This window comes from Meleagris gallopavo, chromosome 13, assembly GCF_905368555.1.
Source record: "Meleagris gallopavo chromosome 13, MGAL_WU_HG_1.1, whole genome shotgun sequence".
Lineage (NCBI taxonomy): Eukaryota > Metazoa > Chordata > Aves > Galliformes > Phasianidae > Meleagris > Meleagris gallopavo.
This window is the reverse complement of record NC_139416.1, coordinates 1,929,277-1,952,243: the sequence shown is the minus strand read 5'-3', so window position 1 is coordinate 1,952,243 and position 22,967 is coordinate 1,929,277. Positions and strand designations below refer to the sequence as shown.

General features: G+C 48.7%; 1 protein-coding gene and 1 non-coding gene across 4 annotated transcripts in view; one reads left to right on the top strand and one right to left on the bottom strand.

Moving 5' to 3' along the window:
- The first annotated feature begins 5,289 nt into the window (after positions 1-5,289).
- TRNAH-GUG (transfer RNA histidin (anticodon GUG)) lies at positions 5,290-5,361 on the top strand. The gene has a single exon. It is a non-coding gene; the product is annotated as a tRNA-His (tRNA).
- A 4,511-nt stretch (positions 5,362-9,872) lies between these two features.
- The window catches only part of RANBP10 (RAN binding protein 10), a 53,559-nt gene continuing 40,464 nt past the window's right edge, over positions 9,873-22,967 (bottom strand). For 2 of the 3 annotated variants that reach the window (XM_085235105.1, XM_085235107.1), the window contains exons 6-14: positions 20,476-20,660; positions 19,173-19,285; positions 16,591-16,699; positions 15,611-15,759; positions 14,710-14,905; positions 14,188-14,312; positions 13,204-13,349; positions 12,614-12,725; positions 9,873-10,557 (exon numbers count right to left, since the gene is read on the bottom strand). In XM_085235105.1, coding sequence (XP_085091231.1) covers positions 10,427-10,557; positions 12,614-12,725; positions 13,204-13,349; positions 14,188-14,312; positions 14,710-14,905; positions 15,611-15,759; positions 16,591-16,699; positions 19,173-19,285; positions 20,476-20,660 — 1,266 coding nt within the window. In that variant the 3' untranslated portion in view covers positions 9,873-10,426. The remainder of the gene's footprint in view (positions 10,558-12,613; positions 12,726-13,203; positions 13,350-14,187; positions 14,313-14,709; positions 14,906-15,610; positions 15,760-16,590; positions 16,700-19,172; positions 19,286-20,475; positions 20,661-22,967) is intronic. The other variant, XM_085235106.1, reaches the window with a different exon arrangement.

The following is a 22,967-nucleotide window of genomic DNA, read 5'->3' as shown; positions in this document are numbered from 1 at the left end:
CCAAGAAGCCTCAAGGAGTACGTTGGCAGGGAGCAAGCCGTGTTGGGACAGGACAGGGGGTGAGCAGTCCTTGAGACCAACAGACCCAGGAGGACAGCAGCCAGCTCATCACAGCTGTGCCTGCACAGCAATCCCAGCACTGTGCTTTGCCCCCCCAGCCTCCATCGTGATTCCCAACTGGAAAAGAATCTGGCCTGCAGGCCCTGGCCTGCAATCAGAAACCAGGGATGTGACAGAGATCCCCACCCGCTCCCCACCTCCTTCCCCTCATCGCCCCTGGGGAAGCAGAAGAGCAAGGCAGCAGAGGGACCACAGATGCCCACCGCATCAGCAAGGATGAGGAGGCCCCAACCCTCACCCGCAGCTTGGCTCTTGCATCCTGCTGATGCCCCATTGCTGGCACTGCCTTGCACCCTCTGCTGACTTCACAAGTTCTGGGAAAAAGGGGAAACTGGAGGAGCCAAGCATCGGAGAAAGTAAGTCATTGTGGAAAAAATGTGCAGATCTAATGGCAGTGCTGGGAGAAGCCTGTGTGCAGAATGGTCTGCAGCAGTCAGACAGCTCCAGGATGGGGTTGCTTATAATAACAGTCGGAGGGCTGTATGTTCTGGGTTACAGCCTGACAAGCAGCTAATTTGTTGAGCCCTGCTCCGTCCTGGAGAAGCAGAGGTTTGGGCACATGTGCTCGTGGTTTGGCCCCAAAGTGATTCTGGGAGGGACAAGCGTGGGGTGACAAAAGGGATCACAGGAGTGCAGACAGATGGCTCCTAGAACCCCAGTAAGGCATGGCTGCCCAAGCTTTTGTCTTGCCTGGGATGCACTGAATGAACAGGAATTGCCCTGGGCCATGTACAGAATGTATAGCATTGTTAATATTTATGAGTAGCAAGACTTGTTATGTATTTTGTTTGAAAATAAATAAAATAAAAAACACAGAGAGAACAAACAGAAAACTAGTGGGATATTTGACCCTGCTTTTGTGATCCTAATGGATCAGTGTCAGGTTCAATGGAAGTATCTGTGGTTCTTAGTGAGCTCTCAAGGTGTTTGTCAGAGCGATTTGATGAAATATTGCTCTTCCTGTGCTTCACTCTTGACAACAATTGTTTACAAATGAACGTACTGCCCAAAAGTGATGGCATGAAGAAGCCACGATTGTGAAGTGAGGGATATTTTTCTCTGGTAGGGCAGGTACAGCAGAAATGCTGAATCATAGCTTGAAGCAATGATGGAACACCTGGTGGGAAGGCAGGACCAACCCAAAAGAGCTCAGGTGCAAGCAATGCACCTGAGTGAGCAGAGTCACTGGAAGGATCCACCCCTTCCCAGACCTCACTTAAGGGTTGGCAGTGGAAGGAGGAGTATCTTGCTGGAGATCCCTGCCTGCCTGTGGCCTTCCCAGTGTAAGAAGCTTTTTTTGTTTCTGTGTCCACAGCTGCTGCGTATGGTCTTGTCCTCATTTGGTGCAGTCAAAGACTTTGCCTGCTTTTATTGCTAGATTGTTTTCATCACATCATAGCATTACAATAGGGCTTCTGAAAGCCTGGTAATGAGACATTACCAGATTTTCCTTTGAGTGTAATGTCTGGTTGTGCACCTATGTGAAAATTTGCAAGTAATGTATTGATGCTGAATGACAATGGATTTGCATCTATACAAAATAGCTTACAAGATTTAGAAAAATAATAATAATAATTCTATTTTTCACCTTCTTAAAAGTATGGCTGTGTGTACCTTCCTGTTAACAGGACTGTGTTTAGCCACCGTACCAAAAGGCATGAAATTATTTGCCATATCTTGAGCTTGCCATAACTTAAGTTCTGTTTCTAGTGCTGTTACTGTGTGAACCATAGCACAGATGATGTGATTGTGACCTTGGAGGCATACATGTAGCTCACTTCAATGAGTTGTCAGATCCACCACAAATGCCCTCTCTGTGTGGTGTCACTCATCCTCGTGTTCTGGCCTAAGTTTTCTTCTTGATTCCTTCAGTGACTCAATGTCATCTGGCAGATCTTAAAGTCTTCAGCATTTTGCCTGGTCTCAGCCACCTTCTTCTGGGAAAGCAAATCCCATCACCAGCATGCAGACTTCGAAGGGACTCCTGGAAGTGGTGATATTCAGACCCTCAGACTTCCTGAAACTCACAGCTCTGATAGAGAACCATGATGTCCTCTATTTGTTAGGCTCTCACACCTAGGTTTTCTTGCTGCCTGATGCAGTGGAGTTTCATCATACAGGAGCTGCTGGTGGTAACTGCATCATCTTCCATTAGCTTTATAGGAATTCCCCCCTATTTAACCAACCATTGCTGGGGCACCTCCAGTAGCTGTGCCACATATCCTGACAAAGGTTAAAGAAAATGTCTGTAGTGTGTTCTGTCATTGCTTCATACAGAGCAGGGGATTAAACTGTGTCTTTCAGTGGCACCCAAGCAGGCAATTCTTCAACGCTGTTACATTTGTTCTCAGCACTGAATGGCAGCAGAGCCATATCTGTAGCATCAGCCCTTCCATCGATCGCCAGAGGGTAACGTTGGAAATGAGCAGCTTCACTCTCCTCATTTCTTCTGAGAGATGTTCCAGTTCTTCAGTTCGTCGGGGTATTTCCTGAGGAGCCTGTTCCCTTGATAAGGGCTGGATTGCATGCATGCAGAGCAGCAGTGAAAAGCAGGAGTGCTCTGAGGGGCAGGAGGGTGGCAGGGATGAGCTCTGCCATCATCTGTGCCCACAGGGCTGCGTTGTAGATGGTGATGGTGGAGATGAGTACCTGTGCCTGAGGCAAACCAGTGCAGCACAGGTGCACCTCACGACCCTGTGGGTGTCAGTGGCCCTGCCCAAGGCTCAGCAGAGCTGAGAGCCCCTGAGCCCCAGGCTTAGGCCCTGTGGTCCTTTTGCAGGTGAAGAGAGGCAGGTGTATGGGCAGTCCAAAACCCACCAAGGTTCCCATCGGTGTCTCCCTGACTTCTGATGGAAGAGTCCCTGAGGAGTCCCTCTTGTCACTCCAGACTTCTGTGGGGCTTGGAAGCCAGTTTGGCTATAAAGAAGCACGTGGCTCAGAAAGCTCTGGGAATTCCCCTGCAGGCTCTGCCTGCAGCTGTGCAGGAGTCCCAGAAGAGGAGGTGCTGCTGCACTGCCACCCTGTTGTGCTGAAGCTGGTTTGCCCAGGACAGAGGCAGCCCTTGCAAAAGCACAGGCAGTACTGCAGGGGAAGGTGGACACCAACCTGGTGGACATGGAAGCCCAAAGGCAGTGATGGGACCCCAACCCCAACAAGCAGTCCCTGGCCCTGGTGGTGCCATGTCCTCCATTGCTCTCTGGGACTTGAGACTCCCTGGTGAGCACAGCTCGTGGAAGCCATGAGGCCTGGGTCAGGGCAGGGCAGCAGAGCACCCAGGGCGGGAATGGCAGGAGTCGCACACACACCTGAACCAGCACCTGGACCACAAGCACCAGGGAACTTCGTCCCTTGGAGCTGTCTTCTCCAAGAGAGAGCAGGCTGACCTTCAGGGCAGAAGGACCCTTCTGGCCTCTCCTCTTTCCTGTGGCCTCCAGCCCTTCCCAGCACAGGCAGTGTGTCTGCAGGATGGGCAGGGTGGTTGGCTTTGACTGTGCCAGTGGGCTCATGTGGGTACAGAGTCAGGGAGAGATGATGTGTCCATGCTGTAGTGCCTGTCCCTCGCTCCAAGCTGCAGCTCAAGAAGGAGGTGTGCAGGAAAGGAAGGAAGTATGCTTCACACCACCAGAAAATGCCTCCGTGGGGTAGTGCAGTGCTTCGTGAAAAAGCTCTACCAGTGGCCGTGTGAACTCCAAAGGACGGCTGCAGCCTCGTGAAAGCAGCCTGGGGCATGCACTGCCTGCCCAGTGGATTCCCCAACAGCCCACTGCTGGCCTGTGCCTGTGTATTTCCCCAGATTGAAGAGCACCTTCGTGCCTGAGGAGCAGAGTGAGATGCTGGAGCTCCACATCCAGGCCCAGAAGCTGCAGCTCTGTGGGGGAGTGCCTTGGCAAGGAGCAGCCATCCCAGTGAGCTGTGTTGGGGCAGGACAGGAGCAGGGCAGCCTTGAAGACCAAGTGAGAAGCCACAAACTCCTGCACCTGGATCAACACAGCCTGAAGAACAGCGCTGGCACTGAGCATGCACTATGGACAGGGCTTTACCCTGACAACCTTCATCAGAATGCCTGACTGTAAAAGGAGGCAGATCAACCAGATGCTGGCATCTGGCCTGCAGGCACATCCTGCAGTCAAAAATCAAGGACATGATGGTGATCCCCATCTGCTCCCCATCTCCTTCCCCTGCATCAGCCTCTGGGAAGCAGAAGGGCAAGGCAGCGGAGGGACCATGGACACATGTTGTATCAACAAGGATGGGAGGCCCCATAGTGATGCTGGGCAGGCAGTGCGTGCCCAGAACACTCCTCAAGAGCGCACGGCTGACACGTGCCTGTGTGCTTCCCCAGCCAGGAGAGCACCTTCATGCCCATGGAGCAGCGTGAGATGTTGGAGTTCCACATCTGTGCCATGAAGCTGCAGTGCCGAGGGGAGCACCTTGGCAGGGAGCGGCCATCCTGGCGAGCTGTGTTGGGGCAGAAGAGCAGCAGGGCTGCCCTGGAGGGCAACCGACAGGCCCAGAAGTCCAGCACCCAGACCAACATGGCCTGCGCAGCAGTGTGTGCTTGGTGCCATTGCTATGGACGGGGCTTTGCCCCAACGGCCTCCATCAGGATGCCTGAATGGATAAGGAGGCAGATCTTCCAGGTGATGAAGGCTGGCTTGCAGGCCATGGCCCACAGTCCAAGTCCACGGATGTGACTGCAGTCCCCATCTCTCAGCACCTCCTTCCCCTGCATCACCCCCAGGGAAGCAGAAGGCAAGCAGAGGGACCATGGACGCCCATCACATCTGCAAGGATGAGGAGATCCCAGAGTGATTCTGGGAGGGACAAGCGCAGAGTCCAAGCAAATGGCTCCTACAACCCCAATAAGGCATAAAGTCCAACCTTTTGACTTGCTTGGGATGCACTGAATGAACAGGAATTGTCTTGGGACAGATATAGAATTTATTGTACAGTTAGTATTTATCTGTAGCAGGGCTTAATTTTCAAACAAAGTAACAACAACAAAACCAGAAAACTAGTGAAATATTTGTTTCTGCTTTTGTGATTCTAACAGAGCAATGTCAGATTCAATGGAAGTAGCTACAATATTCTGCAATGCTCCTGCCCCAGAGCCAGCCCATTGGCTCTCTCCTCCCTCTACTCAATCCTGTGCAATGCCTCCCATGTGCAGCTGTGATCGTATAGTGGTCAGTACTCTGCGTTGTGGCCGCAGCAACCTCGGTTCGAATCCGAGTCACAGCAGTGATTTTGCAGAGAGGGCTGTGCACTGAGTGTGCTTTGCAGATGCACAGGAGGGAGCTGCAGGGGAGCTCTGTGAGGTGTGTTTGGAAAGATGCTGTCACCAAGTGGCCACGTATGCTATTTCTGAGATGAAATTGTTCTTCATACCCAGCCTGAACCTCCCCTGGCATCACATGAAGCTGCCACCTCTCATACTATTGCTGTTACCTGGGAGCAGAGACTGTCTGCAGAATCCTTTTCCAAAAAAAAAGTGGCACTGGAATCTGTGGAAAGGTGAAGAAGAGCTAGAAATGACCTTAAGGCTGTGCTGGGAGCTGATAGCTTCGATGGCTCTGGGTAGTGCCATGGCGAGCCCTGTGCTGGGCTGCCAGTCTGGGCTGCTGACCACCTCTTCCATAATAGTGTCATCAGCACATTTGATTTTTCTTCTCCTTTCTTCTTCCAGGGAAGCTGTACAGACATAAGTTCAACGAACTCTTGTTCTCTGCTTCTCTAAGAAGCCCTGCCCTTCCTCATTCCATCCCACACTCCCTCTCATTGCCACCCTGTGTGGGTTCCCCAGCCACCCCCGGGTGTAGATCTTGGTGTAGAAGCTGGGTGCTGCCTTCAGTCCATGCCCCTCCTGACAGGGGATCAGATCCAGACTCAGCTCCCCTGCTGCCATGGCCCCAATGTCCCCGTACCACCTGGAAGCTGCAGCATACCCTGTGATATGAAAACTGGGGAGTGATCTTATTGCAGCCTTCCAGTACCTAAAGGGAGCCTATAAACAGGAGGGGAATCAACTATTTAAAAGGGTAGATAACAGCAGGATAAGGGAAAATGGTTTGAAGTTGAGGGAGGGAAGCTTGAGGTTGGATGTCAGGGGAAGTTCTGTACTGTGAGAGCGGTGAGGTGCTGCCCAGAGAGGCTGTGGATCCCCGTCCATCCCTGGAGGTGTTCAAGGCCAGGTTGGATGGGGCCCTGGGCAGCCTGGGCTGCTATGAAATGTGGAGGTTGGTGGCCCTGCCTGTGGTGGGGGGGGTTGAGCTTCGTGATCCTTGAGGTCCCTTCAGACCTTGGCCATTCTGTGATGTGGTTGCAGGATCCGGCACCATTCCCCCCTCCATCTGTGTCAGCATTCAGAGTTGGTCCCTCCACCTCGGGCTGTTGAGTGCCTTTGTTCTGTGACCCTGGGGCCAACCAGAAGCTCCTGCAGACACGGAGCTCCCTGTGCACTGGGCCCATTCTTCTGCAGAACTCACAAAGCACACGGCTTCACACAAGCACTTGCACATGGATGTGTATTTTAATAAAAATAATTCTGTCAATATACAGCAGAATGTTGATTTCTTTGCCATATTTCCAGTATATTTTCATAGGCTTTTTTCAGTTAAAATCCCCTCCCCCCGTTTTGTTGTTGGTTGGTTGTTGTTTTTTTTTTAAGTTTTCATGCGAAGCATCAGATAACTTAATTCACAACTACTACGCTTAGACTGAACCAATGTGCACAATGTGTGGAACGTCCACGTAGCTGACGTTGTGCCAGAGAGGAGGAAACCCTCCAATGGTGCTGACAAGCGTGGCAATCTGCTCTGCTGCAGCCCCACTGCAGCCCCTCGTTCCCCATCTCCAGCCAAGCAGTTCATACCTGAGTTTTGAGTTCACTGTGCTGCAGGCAGCTCCGTGCCTGGCATTGCTGGGTCCTGGCTGGAGAGCCACGGCATGGGAGCATCCCAATGAAGTGTTCACCTATGTGATGTCCTTTGTCTGAAAGAGTGATTGCACTTCTGTGCTGAACGTTTTCTTGCACATCCTTATTATCCTCAAATCTGCCCTGGCTTCTCCTTTTCTCCACGTTGGTGCTGATGGAGGAAGGAAATGGCCAAAGACCCGCACCGAGGGGTCTGTGTGTTACAGCAGTCCCAGGATGCCCATAGGGGAACTCAGCATGCAAACAGAGCTTTGCATGGACTCCAGGAATGTTTCTGTGAGTGCACATCCCACTGCTTTGTGTGCAGGAGTAAAGCCTCCCTTCCTCCTGGAGATAAAGGAGCTCCTGTTCTCCAAATCCAAGGAAGGGCAATGGGGAGCAGGTGGGGCTTACTTCAGAGGAGGCTCTCAGCTGCTCCCTTCTCCTCCCCAGACCTGCCATGACCCCTCAATGCCCCAACACACCCTCTGTCAGCCTCTGCAATGTGGTGTTACCTGAGTGTTAAGACTGGTAACAAAGCACAGCAGCACCACAGCAACCCAACAAGGTGTGCTTTGACAAGGAGACTGTTCCCTGTGCCTCATGCCCAGGGGGAGAAATGGTGAATTTGATTCCCCCAGGCCTGCTTAAACCAGCTCTGGTTGTTGGCAGTTGTTCGAGGGAGTCTCGGGAACAAAGCTCAAGAATGGTAATGATGTCTTCATGAGACTGTGAGAAAGATCAGGGCACAGCTGGAGGACAGGCAAAACGTCACAGTGAGAAAGAAATAATCAAAATATGACGAAACAACAAAACAGGTAGGGATAATCTGGGTGTGCACAACCACAAGAAGCAATGCTTGTGGAAGGGGCCATTCTTGTGTTGGTCACCATCTCCATCAGTCAGACCTCCATCCCCTGGTGCTCAGGTCAGTGCAGCTGAGTGCTCACCAGAGCCTGCAGGTCCCCATTTCTCAGAAGTTCTCAGAAAAACGGCCACTTCGCCGGTCTCAAAACAAAGCTCATGATGTATGCAGGGCTGCAGCTCAGGAGATTTTCACCGTGTCCACTTATCCTGACCGGTGAGCAGAAGAAGCTCCATGCCAGCCAGCCTCATGGGATGGAGGTCCTGTGTCCAGTATAACCATATGGGGGCAGGGCTGAGACCTGGCCACCCTCCCCAGGAGAAGAGATGCCAGCAGGTCCTGCTAGTGGCTACACAGTCACCCATATGGCTCTACCAATGCGCTCCCAGGAGAAGTGATACTGAGGGGCAGCCCAGACAAAGCTGAGTCTTAGCCCGGCTGTTCTTAAGGCCTCCCTCACTCATTCATCTGTTTCTCAGCAAAGCATGAGGCACTTGAAATGAGAAATCCCAAAACACTTTTAAAAATCATTTCTGAGCTTGTGTGAAGGCTCTACTTATGTTGTAGCCATACTCAAAATTAAAGACCTCCATTATTTCTTCTTTTTTTTTTTTTAAATGACTGCAACAACCCAATCATCAACTCTCACTGATATCATAACAAGGTTCCAAAATGCAAACCATGAAGGAGCAACCACAACTCAATGCCCAGGAAGCTTTTATACATAAAACCACGGCGATAGGCTGCACGATGCACAACAGTAGTGGCAGGAGGTGATCCAGCCCTGCCACCACCACGGACACTCAGCACAGCTTCACTGGGAGACCAAGCGTGAGCCATGACAGAGGTTTGACTAAAAGGAACCAAAAACTACCCCAAAAAGAAGTAACACAAAACTCAGAAGGAGACAAAGATGGTGCTGCTGCACAGATGGAAGAGACAGCCATGACCTAAATGATGGCCAACAGCACAGGAATCACCCAAATGGGAAAGCCACACTGGTCCCCTGCTCTGCCTTTATTTCAAACTTTATGCTCCAGCAGCAAAACACAGCATGCATGGTTGGGTTGAAATGGACCTTAAAGCCTATCCCCACCAATCCCTGCCCTGGGCTGGGTGCCTCACCAGCATAGGCTGCTCAGAGCCCACCCATGGCCTTGGGCACCTCCAGGGATGGGGATGACTCCAAATCACATCTGTAAATGCAGCGAACTCTCAGAGCTCTCAGCTCAGTAGCAGAGTTCTGACACCGACTTACTTTCTCCCATGGTACACCAGTACAAAATACACTTAGAAACACTTGCTGGCAGATGGTTTGAATACCAAAGCCTTAGCAACACTCAAAGTCCCTGGACCGCAGCAGTGACACATTACCACGTCCATCTTACCTGGAGGTTACTCACCCACAGATCCTTGATGGTCACTTTCGGACCTGGAACTAAAAATTGCATTCCTAATCCTCAAAGAAACATTGCCATTCCTTCCTAAATGGGTAAAAAGCACTGATCCTAACCTGCAACCTGATCTGAGCATTTGCACCCTGCAAGGACGAGCACACTTCAGTAACCTCAAAACAATGGAATGTAGCAGTGATCATTCAGTAAATACTACTGTATAGAGTCCTAGTAGCAGAGCCCTTCTATATGGAGAAAAACAGGGATTTTGTGATGCAGCACAAAAACAAACAGCCCAACTTGGCAGCATCCACAGCTCTTCCTTACCATCATCTGCTTCCATCAGTATAGCAGGTGACTTCACACTGGTTAGCCCTGTCTCTCTAGCTGCCAGATTTACCCATTTCTCAGACAAAGGCAATGCCAAATCTTCTACGTTTCCTACTCACAGAGACAGTAAAGACTGAGTTCCTCCAAATCCAATTCCCATGGTTAGCATAGGACAGGATGCACCTCACTGCGGGGATGTAGGAAGTGCGTGGCTGGGCCCAAGTCTCTGGGCAATAAATACATCAATGACTTTGTGGAGGTGGAAGAGACCTTTTTAATAAACAGGATTCAAATAAAATTAAAAAAAAAATAATAATCCCTCTGAACTGCCACTGCGAGAAGAGTTCAGGTAACTAGCACAGAAGATGATGTTGCATGTGCACGGATGGAGGAGGGAGGGAAGAAGAGAACAAGGCGTCACCAACTTCACGAGCTTCCTCCGTAAATCAGCAGAAACCAGCTCAGCAAAACTCTCCAGATAAAATACTGGTGGATCCATGAGAAACAACTCAAATCAAAACAAAGAGAAATCCCTACATTGGAAGGCGCTACATTAGAATAACCAGCGAAATACTGAGTGCCGCCGGAGCCGCAGCGGTGGCGGGGAGACAGGTCAGGTCTGCCAGTCACTCCTGGGTCAGGAATGGCCACGTGGTGAGGGAACAGATCCTTTCACAGGCAGTGTGTGTGTGCTAGAGGGGGTGTTGGTGGGAGCTCAGGCTACAGACGAGGTGGCGTTGTAGTGGCAGCAACGGAGGGTGAAGGGCAGCACTCGACGATGTCAGCTCCATCCTGCTCTGGTGGCTAGTGCAAATAGTCATCTACTCTGGCAAAGGAACAGGAGCCCAAGCCCACACGAGCCATGAGTCGCAAACACTCCGAGGCCTGGCCCAGGGCAAGCATCAGTGGGGGCTGCTTTGGCAGGTTCTGAGATTCTGTGGGGCAAAAAGAGAAATCTGTTTAGAAGAGGTGCCTTGGCCACATGCTGGCTCACCTGCAGGCTCCTCCTGGGCACCAGGCCGAGCATCCCTGGCTCTAGAAGGAAGGAACTCCTGAGTTATGCTGGCTCTGCACTGCTGCTCCTGAGCATATCCCACCAGAGCTGCCCACCCACAGGGACACGACTCAACGGGGCCTTTTAGAAAGTGCTGCTTTCTCAAAGTTGTCCATGGCAAGAAAATGGCAGCATCGCCTCTGCGTCTGCCAGAAAACCCTCAAAGTGTGAGAGATCAGAGCATGGGAGAATAAGGAAAGGTGGAAGAAATTAGCTCTAAGGGAGAGGTAGCTGCTCCCGCTCGTCCTTATGTGAATCTATGCAGTAGTCCACGATCTACACAAACTCACTCATTGGTCACCACTTTTGTTCAGTGTCACTTTTGCTAGGTTAGCAAGAGGGAATCCTCAGCTGCTGTAGTTAAGATGTGCATCGGAGGATGTCCAGACACTGCTTTTCATTTCTCTCTGGAGATATCCCTAAGAGCCTTATCTGGGCACTGGTCAAACAGTGGCTGGAACTGAGCCCCCGATGCACACCTTGCCATGCTGTCAAGGAAAGGGACTCTTTCCCAAATCCTAATATATCTGTTCCTTTACTCAGACAGAACAGGAACTCACAGGTTTGCCCATCAAGCAGTTCCTTCCCCAAAAAGATAAATCTCCTTCTGGCACACTCAATTCTCAGGTGAGCAGATCCACAAGGAAAAAGGTCTGGGCACCGTGAGCTGCTGTGTGTACAGCAGTGAAATAAGTGTTTCTGAGACTGAGGAGCTTTCCAGTGGACTGTATTTGGCCAGCTGTGGATGGACTGATCTACCCGAGCCTGGGGAATGTCCTGTGAAGTTATCTGAGCAATGACACAGTGTGCATAGGGCCCAGTGACAGGATCAAAGGATCTGTCTGGTGTGAAATAACTCCTTTCCTGCGGATTGGTGGCAGGTTATAAGTTTAGTATCACTTCACTCTACTCCATCATGGGTTCTTCTGTAGCTGGAGATGGCAGGATGGTCAGCAATGGAAGGGCAACTCACTGACTGCAAGTGCACGACTTCCATCGGGGCAAGCTATCATGTTTCCTACATCAGGTTCAAGACAGGAGAATAAAGGACAAGCTCTTAGGCCAAAGAACATGCCTGTCTAAGAAGATTGCTTGTGTCTGGAAGAGCAGCCATAAACACTCAGCTCTGAGAACATGGAGACTGCTCACACATGGATCCACAGGTATGTGCTGATACAAAGACACCAGAAAAAAAGGAGCTGGCTTGCTAGCTGAAGATAACCAACATATAGCCAGACCTCTGCACCAAGTGGGTCTTCACCAGTAACCCAGTCCTGATTCCAGCCACAGGTCCTAGGCAGCCAGGTATCTGAGCTCCACCAAGCACACCACACCATGGGAACATGCAGATACATATGTTCAAAGGGAATACAAAGCCTGCCTGCATTCAGTGTGGTCTCAAAGGTCAGAGGAATTTATGGTCCCCTCTAACTTAGAGCTAACACTATGGGAACCTGCTGCATTTGTGAGCTGCATTCCCCACCAGAAAGCAGGATTGCGCCAGTCAAAACTCTGCCAACCCAAACAGCATGGAAAACAGCCTCGCTAGTGCCAACAAACTGATTAAGGTGTGTTCAGAACAAGAAAGAAGAGGGGCAGGAAAATGCATCCAAAAGATCTTGGCTCCTTGGTAAGCTGAATTCTCCTATGGAGATTTCATGGAAGCAGCACTGAGGAAGACCCAAGGAAGGGAGCCAAAACAAGACCAGGTTGGAAGCACCCATCCTCTGCAGCTTCACTCCCACCTCCCTGCAGCCCTGCCCTTTCAGTCCCCTGCATAAGAAAGACAGGCAAAAGCTAAAGACAAGTACTTCCTAATTTCTCCTAACTCTCATAGGCTTGCCTGCCATGTCCTGTGGCAGGCAAGCCTCTGAGAGTTAGGAGAAATTAGGACCTGTGAATAGGTATGTCCAGCTCATGTAAGAACCAGGTCTTACCCAAAATAGCACTATTAAGAGCAGCACACACAGGTTCCCTCTGGATTGGGTCCAGCTGTTGACCAACAGGGCAGTTCCAAGGGTCTGAGTAAGCTAACAAGCTAAATGCATCCTGTGTGAGAGAACAGAAAGGTACAATAAGGTCATGCACGGCTGTGAACACACAGGAAAACTGCCAAATCTGTCTGCTGGGGCACCTCCTGCCATCACCAGCGTGACAGCTCCTGCCTCTTAGAAATAAATGGCCTTTTTCTTCTTGGCAGCAAGGGACTGCACTGGGCCATCAAGACAATAGATTACAGAGAGTGCTCTCTCCACTCTGCACAGGAAGGCAGGCAGAGTGCTACCTGGAGGGAAGAAGACCATGCAGTTACCCCTGGAAGGCAGCAGGAACTTTATTCCTTCTCTCCTGTGCTGAGAACTGGGTCTAGACACTCTGGGTTCACTGACTTTCATCCTCCAGCCCCCATGTAGGCCCCCTCATCCTCACCAGCTGCAGAAATGGGGAACACCCAGAGCTCTACAAGGAAACCCACAATACCAGTCCTGGCCAGAGAACTGCTGTGAGGCAGCATAAGGCCCAGGCTTACCTGAAGCATCTTTTTGTGCACTGTATTCTTCCCGTATTCTCTGCACAGCTGTTCACTCAGCATCTGCAGCTCCCGTCCAAACTGGATCATTCGCTCGGTGGCAGCGTGGTTCCCTCCACAGAGCTGCCTCTGGGGACAGCTGTCTTCTAGAAGAAAGGCAGGGGAGAAGAAAGAATTGCCTCATTCCCCACCACTGCTCACTGTAAGGCATGCTGCCCTTCCTTAGCCGTAAGTCCTTCCCCTTCAGGAGCAGTTACATGCTGTTTATCCAAGCAGAGGCTTTCTCTGAGTCCTGAACTACAACAGCGGGCTGTGGATTTTTCATAGGGCAACCCTGAACTCTGTTTAATGCTTGTGGACTACCTACAGATCAAGTCCTCTGGTAAAATCATGGGAACCTGCAACTCTGGTTGTGTTACCCTTTCATGTGTGTAAGGTACTCCACACACCACAGAAAACCTGGTCTAACAAACTCTGGTCTCAGTCAGAGATACCAAAACACCACCAACTTTCCAATATTTGGTAAATATAAGACACCAGTAATTGGAGGAATTCCAAGTTTCAGAGGTAATGAAGTTGATTCATGTCTCCCCCCAGGCTGAAGCACCCATAGGCAAGATAGTCCTAGCTGACCATACTGTGCCAAAGCCCCTTTGCAGCTGGGCATCAGTCAGTCTTTCAGCTCAGTTCATTTCTCCAGGTGTTAGAAGTGCCTGGACTGCTCTGTGCTATAATTCACAACCAGTGCTGAACAAACCTTTGATTCTTATTGCCTTTCCTGGCCCACAATATCACCAGCACTGCTGCACAACGATGAAAAGTCAATCCTAGTCTCAGTTCTGAGACAGATTTATTTCCCTGGTGAAACTGGTATCTCGAGAACTTCATTCACCAGGGCTGGGAAAGAAACCACACGATCCAACCACTACTTTAACTCTTGATCCCTGCTCTATCTCCCATTGCCTCTCCTGCCTGAGGCCCTACCCATGCTGGATTCATCTGTCTGCAGGATCTCTTCGTGTTTGTAGGTGCCATTCATTATCCTGGTGGATGAATTTTCCAGGACTCCATTGGGGTAGTGCTCAGCCTCCATTTCCATCTCGCTGTCGCTGCGGTTAAAGGAAGAAAGAAAAGTCAGATGTTTACATCAGGGAAGAAATGAAAAGCTCACATGACAAATGATGCCCAGCAATGGCCAGTAAACCACAATTAGGTGCCAGTTAAACTACAGGAAGTGAGATGGTTTAATTCAGTGCAGTAAAAATCATTGCTGGCTTCTGAAGACAACTGATGAAACAGGTTTCTGTTACGAAATGAACCTGCAAGCCTGAGCCAGGACAGGGAACTGGAACAGGTCTATCTCTGCTGGGAACAGCAGTGACCTTGTAGATAGGAAGAGTTACTCTGTTGTTTAAAAAGAGCAGAACAGATGCTCTTCAGAAAGAACACCGAGCCCTCTCCCACCACCTCACCCTCCTCAGGGTCCTACAACGAAAAAAACTATACCTGGTTTCTTGGTTACTCGTACTACTGTGCTGCTGAGATTTGGTAGAATCTGTAGAATTGGACTCTGAGTAGTTCACAGATGAGGGGGAGGAGGAGGAGGAAGATGACGAAGATGAACTCAGTGTTGGGTATTTACTGTGGCTCTGTTTGCTTTTTGTGGACATGACTCCATTGCTACAGGTAGGACTATCTGCTCCTGAAGGTTAAGAAGGATGGGAAAAATGAGAGCAGACTGACACTGACACTCTACTCTGATATCAACAGTTTGTCAAGTAGGCCCCAAAAGAAGAAAGCAAAAGACCGAAGATCTTAATTATTCAGCAATATTAAACTCATGGGGTTTAGAGAAAGCACAAATGAATATGGAAAGAACTGCACTGTTCACCATCAACATCCAAGCTTAAGGAAGTGCCAGAAATGGGCTGTAAATAAAGGATTGGCAGAACCAGCTCACACGTGCACAGAAATCACCAAAACAAAACACACTTTCAGCTGTGAGCAGCTCAAGACTCAGTGAAACAGCTCAAGGTGTTTTCAGGGGCTCTGCTCTGACCTTCAACGCCACAGTCAGAAATTACCTACAGAAGTATCTTGAGATGTCCTGGTTTACCTTGTTCTTTCTACTTAAAATCCTAAAGTTTCATTGCAAGGTAAGTCCATGGGAGAAGCAGCACACATGCAGTGCATCCCCCTAACTTTGTGCTAAACTGGCCAGATCAGTGCAACTTCACTGAGGCTCTGAATTCTACAGACTGGAGGGGCACTAATGGAAAGCAAGTAACATAAGGGAAAGGAGCACTTCATAGCAAAATGCACAGAAAGTAGCAGGTGATGCACAGTGCAGCAGTCTACCTTTCATTTTTGCTCTTTTCAGACATAGGGGGGAAAAAAAAGCACTTACCAGTACTATGAACATGTGAGTTGCTGGATCCGTGTCTGGGACTTAAGCTGGGGGAACCAGGGTAACTGTCCTGGGATCTGGGGCTGTGTGCACTGAAACAACGGACTTCGCTGTCTGTCCCATTCACCATCTCCACAAACTGCCGACACCTGATTTCATGGGAAGAAAGAAGAAAAGGGTGCGTGACAGCCAGCATGTTCTGCACTGATGTTTCCTCAGTCACTGCCTGCAGAAGTCTTAGGAATTGGATGGAAGTTATTTCTTGGCTTCGAAAGAGCCGTTTTAGACTCCTGATATATTTGTATTGTGAGTGCCTTGATGATGTTACAGCAGGAGGGAGTTCATATAGTGCCACATGGATGCTAATGAATGCTGAGAACCATACTGAGACAGACGTGCAGTATAACAGCAGTCACCCTTCTTTTCAGCCCCATGCCTAGGGGAGCACCAGTATTATCAACACGATGTTCCACCTTGGCTAACATCAGTGAAAGCAGAGAGACGATGAGAAAAAGCATTTCAGCATCAATGGTGCCATAAGATCAGAGATGAAACTTCACAAATTCAAAACACAGCACATTTCTCACGTGGCAGGGCTTAGAAACACTCCTCCAGTTAACCAAATGTTCCCAAATCTGCACTGCTCTGGACCCGAGAGAATTACTGTGATGCTAAGCCTGCTGTGAGGACACATGGTGAGATAAAGAGAGAGTTTTCTTGGTCCCAAAAAGCAAGTTTTGCACTGTTAACATGCTTTCATCTCCACACCTCTGCAGGTACTACAAAATTAGATGGGTTTTTCAGGGCAGGTACTAAAACTGCCAATGAGAGATCCCCCCTCTACTCCATAACTTAGAACTGCTGGTGACCAATGGGACCTCAGGCAGAATTCAGACCAAGGTGTGCAGCCTCTCTGGATGACTGGGCAGTCCCTTATCTCCTTCAGCTTCATTAGGGAGCAGAAAGCTATTCATACTTACTTTAACATGAAGAGCAGGTTGGGGTTATGTTCTAGGAGGCCAGGGTAGAGCTGCTGGGTGGCTTCTATAGCCTCTCCAACTCGGCCTGCTAATACTAGCTTCTGTATTCCTGAAAGTAAAAGGAAACCTGTTGACACACAGCGCAGGCCAACAAGAATGGCTGGAAGAGTTTCAGAGAAAAGTCTCAGGTATGTCACACAGCTCCCCAGTAGCACCTCACACAAGGGCTAGGGAGAACTGGGGAGCACGCTGTATTTATTATAGATCAGGATGAAGTCTGTGTAAATGTGGGAGAATCTGTTAGGAGCTCAGAAACACCTGGAATATCTGAAAGATGAAGTGGGTGCACTGGGTTGGGGTGTTCTGTGCCTTTACTCTTTTAGTCAGAAGAGCTGGGCAGCAGTGGAAAAGACCGAGGACACAACAGCTGGATGGGAGTGAGGAGGATGCTGGGGAAGCTAGGATTTCAGAGGGGAAACCCCTGGGTCACTCCATGCTACATCCTCTTGCTGGTTCATGCTTGGAACATTACCATATGGCAGACCACCAGACAAGCAATGAATGACTGAAGGGGCTGGAGGCTTAAACCACAGCAACACCAATAGGCTGATTTTTGTAAATCATAGAATCATACAATAGGCTGAGTTGCAAAGGACCACAGTGATCATTGAGTTCCAACCCCCTGCTGTGTGCAGGTCGCCAACCAGCAGCCCAGGCTGCCCAGAGCCACATCCAGCCTGGCCTTGAATGCCTGCAGGGATGGGGCATCCACAGCCTCCTTGGGCAACCTGTTCCAGTGCCTCACCACCCTCTGTGTGAAAAACTGCCTCCTAAAATCCAACCTAAACCTCCCCTGTCTCAGTTTAAATCCATTCCCCCTTTCCTATCATCATCCACCCTCGCAAACAGCCGTTCCCCCTCCTGTTTATACGCTCCCTTCAAGTACTGGAAGGCCACAATGAGGTCTCCCCAGAGCCTTCTCTTCTCCAAGCTAAACAAGCCCAGTTCCCTCAACCTTTCCTCACAGGAGAGGTGCTCCAGCCCTCTGATCATCTCAGTGCCCTCCTCTGGACTCATGCAGAGCAGCTGAAAGCACAGCCCAGCAATCCTCGTTACCAATCCCCAATAACAATCTGAAACAACTCAGCCTGGCTCCCACTTCTCAGTGACTATTTGCTTGTTGTCATAACTGACAGCTGAAACCAAAGATATGGTTCTCACACCAATCTGTGCAGCAGTCTCCTTCATTCTGTTCTGCTCCTTCCACTTCCTTGCACACAACTTTCCACGTCTTGCTACTTTTGTCAGCTCTCCTCTTTGCCTTGTTTGGCAACTCTCACAGATGTCTCTGTTTTTTCTACCTTCCTCTCTTTTTGTTTTCCCATCTGTGCTCTCTTCACACCTTTATTTAAGCCCCAGCTGCAGAGCTCTGTATTCCTTCCCTCCAAGTTGCCTTGTCACCTGTGCTTACAAAGACCAGACCGTGCTGTCTCACACGCTGGGAGACCCAAACCAGCAAGAGCACCAGCTGGGTGAGGGCTGCATGGCCTGGGAAGCAAAACCCATCAGCACTCACCATACAAAGGAAGCAATGGGCAGCAGCTCCTGTTATTCTGGGTAATGAGCAAAGTATCCAAACCAACCGAATGCTGGCTCAGCACATGTGATGTATGGAGGGACGACTACAAAGGGGCATGGTGCACCTGATGTGTGATGGCCACGTGAGAAATGGTTCACAAAGGAAAGGGAAATGCATAGGGCAGGGCAGATTGCATTCAGTGGGAGAATGCAGAAAACACACCAGTGTTCTGTGACCCTGTGCTCTGAGTCCATGAATAGAATGGCTAAAAAAGCAAAAGTGCAGCAGGAGAAAGCTGCATGTCTTATTCTACAGGAGCCAGGAGGGCTTAAACACTGAGAGATGAACCACTGCAGAGGAAAGAGAAGTATTCAAGGCAGACACAGAATATTATTCTTAGAATTGGAGAATCACAGAATCATTTGAGCTGGAAGGGACCTTTAAAGGTCATCTAATCTAACTGCCCTGCAATGAACAGGGATACCTACAGCTCCATCTGGGACATCTACAGCTTGCAAAAAATTTAGAATAGGTCCATTGTAAGGGATCTGCAATGATCACCAAGTCCAACTGCATGACCACTTCAGGGCTAACCACAAGTTAAAGCATTAAGGCCATTGTCCAAATGCCTCTCAAACACTGGCAGGCAGAAGGCAGCTCTCTAGGAAGTCTGTTCCTGTGTCTGATCACTGAATTTACCCAAATGAATACAAAGGGACTGAAAGACTTGTTAATTCTAGGAGTTGTAGTTCAAATAGGTTGATATGCCTGGGTCCCTGTAACCATGCTAATAAAACTGCCTTGCTGCAAAAGTTTGTACTGAAGAACCCAAATCCAAAGGAATCTCAAAAGCACAGTGACTTCAGTTCAGCGCAAGTCCTAGGTGATGAGACTTATTCTCCACCAGTCTGGCACTACCTCTGTCCTGGATAGCAATGCTGCAGTCAAAAGTGTAACACAGCCAGGATGCCACGTGCTGGGAGTGACCACCCAAGAGACTTACTTTGTCTGTTCCTTATTGAGGTCTGTTCTTCCTGGATTGCAGTGTCTGTGACTCTGGCGAAGGCAGTTGCTGTTGAACAGTACCCATGATGAACCAAATATGAAGAAACCATACTAGAAAACAAGGAAACACAAATGGATGAAGAGGCATTGGTACTATGAAGTAATCCCACTGCAGAAAAGAATCAATGGAAGTCGTAATTTCAGTCAACAAACTCAGCTCAGCTCATAACCAAAGTCCTAACAAAAACACAAAACTTCCAGTGTGTACACAGTATTTATTTATGTAATTACTGCTGCCTAAAGGTCATTTGTAAGAGCTCACTACCATATAATGCCATTCATGTCTCCTGGCCACACAAGACACAGCTCCCTCTTCCTATACAGACAGAAAATCCCAACCTCAAAGAAGTTCATGGCTTTCAAGCAGACCTTAAAGAACCCCAACACTCTGATTCTTTCTTTCTTTCCACTCTGGCCCTGAATTTTTGTTATCACTTATTCAGCCAGCAATTATTGGTAAAGGGTAGTTGAATCCACTTGTGAATTCTAGACATTAAGGAAGGAAGATGTTAAACAGGACTGGAGCCAGTATTGGCCTTTGGACCCCAACCAGATTCAGCACCAGTGATCACCACCCTCTGGGCTCAGCCAGTTTTCAGCCCACATCCCTGCCTGCCCATCATCATGCATGAAGACATCAGCAGCTTGTCTGTGAGAATCTGATGAGAGATGGTGTCAAAGACTCTACTCAAGTCCAAGCAGATAATATCCACTGCTCGTCTCTCATCTACCAGGGCTGTCATTTCATCACAGAAGTTTCTGAAGTCGGTCAAGCATGACTTCCCCTTTTGAAGCCATGCTGACTGTGCTCCTGATGATTTACTTGTTCTTCATGTACCTGAAAATGGCCATAATTATATTTTCTGTTTGGTTGAGTTTGCAAGCCTTTGGCTTAGGGCTATTTCTTGCTCTTTTGATTCTGAATCCAGCTGACTTATGTCCTGACTTTTTTCCTATGATAGAATATTTATGGTTTCCTCTCCACTGCCCTTCACCCCGTGCTTCACCTCCATGTATATGTCCTTCCATTATTACAAGCTTTCATGCAGACACTGGCTGAAAATTTCTCCAATATCTTTAAAGTTTTAAGCAGCAACGATTTACGCAGGAAAAGTTATTAAACAACAAAAGAGAAAGCAAAAGACATGTTAGATTTGAGCAAAGTGCAACTTCTGCCATAAGAAAACAGAAATGGACGTGTAAGAGAACACAAGAAGCTGAACAGCAGAATAGTGACTTACTTCTGCAGCATGGCTTGCCACTCGCCTAGCCTGTCTCCTATGGGAAACCGCTTAATGGTGCTCTGAATCTTTGCTCGCCACTCCCTCATGTAGTCCTCGATGTCAAACACAAATGGCTGCTGCCCGAAGTTGGCATCCACTATCTCTCCTGGAGTCTGGAGGCCCACTGTAGGGTACAGATTTGACTGGGAAAGAAGAAACATGCATTAAACTCAGCTTTTTCTTACTGGTTCTGGTTACATGGGTTACACCCAAAGAACTGCTCTTTAAAATGAAACACGTAAGAGAAGAAGAAGGGGCAACAGACCCTTTACAGGTAAATCTCAAGGAACCTCAAGACTTACTGTGCAGTTATTAGAATTTATTGCATAAAACCAGAGCAACAAGTTCAATTTCAAGCAGCAAATCTAAGTGTTTTGCACTGTTTCAAATGAACTCACTTATTCCTTAACAAGAGCAGCTACCAAGGTACTTTACATCTCTGATGATAAGGAAATGGACTGTAGTGGAGGCACCCACACAAGAAATTATCATCAGATGAGTTTTATTAAGACACTGATAAGGCCTTGGAGGGTGACCAAAGAAGGGCAGTGAAGCTGATTACACACAGGTGAAAATATAAAAGCTACCATTGTGAAAATAACTCTAAAAGTGAGCTAATAATCCAGATTCCATAGAAGATGATCAAAGTAAAAGAGGCAGTGAAAGGCTCTGTAGAGGTTCTCTGAATTCAGATTATTTTAACAATAACCAGGCTGGATATTAGGAACAATTCCTTCTCAGAAGGAGCAGTGATGCAGTGGCACAGTTGCCTGGGGAGGTGGAGGTCACCATCCCTGGAGGTGTGCCAGAGCTGTAGGGATGTGGCACTGAGGGATGTTGGCAGTGGGCACGGTGGGATGGGTTGGGGTTGGACTTGGGGACCTTGGAGGACTTTTCCAAACTTAATGACTGATTCCATGACTTCTATATGGATACAAATTGCATCTCTGAGCCCACTTTAACATGAAAAGAAACACCACTGGAAAAGGTACAGGCTTGCCTGGTTCTCACTCTGCATCACATCCTTTAAGCACATGCTCCATTCACAGTTACATTACTTTTCTGCTTTTCTGTTGGCAACACAAGAAAGCTGCATTAATCCTTGACTTCAGAGCGACTACTGACAGCCTGCAAGGCTTAGGAAGAAATCTCATGGCACTCACGGACTACTTGGTGTCATTATTTTCCACTTTGCTCTAACACATTCAGGACTGTTATGGCTAGAAACAAGACACTGGGCAGGGCACAGAGATGCAGCATGGCACAAAGTGGAATTCAAGCCTGGAAGGTGCCTGGTTGTGGTGTCTTGCTCATGGTTGAGCCTATGTCAGGTGTCAGGAAGGTAAAAATGTAAACCTAACTGCAAAGTTTTCCACTCCCAAAAGGGAGGTGATAAAAAGATGAAAACAGAAGTGAAATGTCCAGAGGCAATGGGCACAAGTGGCAACCTGGGAAGTTCTGAGGGGACATACAGAATACACTCTTCCTTTTGAGGATGAATAAGGACTGGAATAGGTTTCCAGAGAGACAACATCATCTCTGTTCTTGGAGATCTTCAAAACTTAGCTGGGTGCAGTACTGCACTAGCTGTGACATCAGCTCTGCAGAGAGCAGGGGTTAGGCATGATGATTAGGAGTTGGACTTGAAGATCCTTACATGTCCCTTCCAACTTGGGATATTCTGTGATTCAATGATCTCTGGAAGCTCCTTCAAGCCTAAATTCTTCTAAGACTCCATTATTTTGTGGGGTGTGATGTCAAGATGGTGAAGAGGCGGCCATACAAGTGAGCCCAGTTGAACTCTCAATATTATGTCATGAAGGAACAAAGGAATAACAGCAGCCCCAATAATAACAAGGATCTATAGCAGGAGTGCAACTCCCTGATAACAAACAGGCTGTCAAGACCTGGAAGAAACCCTTCTCATTTTGGGAAAGACACAAGGTGATCCTCCCAGCCCCTCCTGTGGGACTACACACAGCCAGACACCAGCTCACCCCAGTTCTCTCTTCTGTGTGGAGTTTCACACTTGGTTCCTCAGTGTCAGGGGCATGTGGCTGATACTGTGCCCTTCTGCAATCTCAAATATCAAATGAAAAAATGAATCTATAAACACAGGCTGAGAACCAGCATCAGAAATCAGGATGATTGCATCACTGCTGACTCAGCACATCTCTTGCTTTCACATTCTCACACCACGGAAGTCGCTGCACTGGAAGGATGTGCAAGGAAAAGGCAGCATGATAAAGGGTGCCAGAGGAAAAGGTACTTTTGAAGTCAATTCCTCCTCTTTCCCACAGACTTTTGACCACCTCTCCCTCAGACTGCCAGCTGTTCATATCCCCACAGTTCATCTCGATTTGATTTTCCAACCTTTTTCTCCCTTGCTGCCCCTGCAGTCCCACTCTGGGCCATTCCACATTCTTCTTTTTGCACTTCTGCACTCTCAG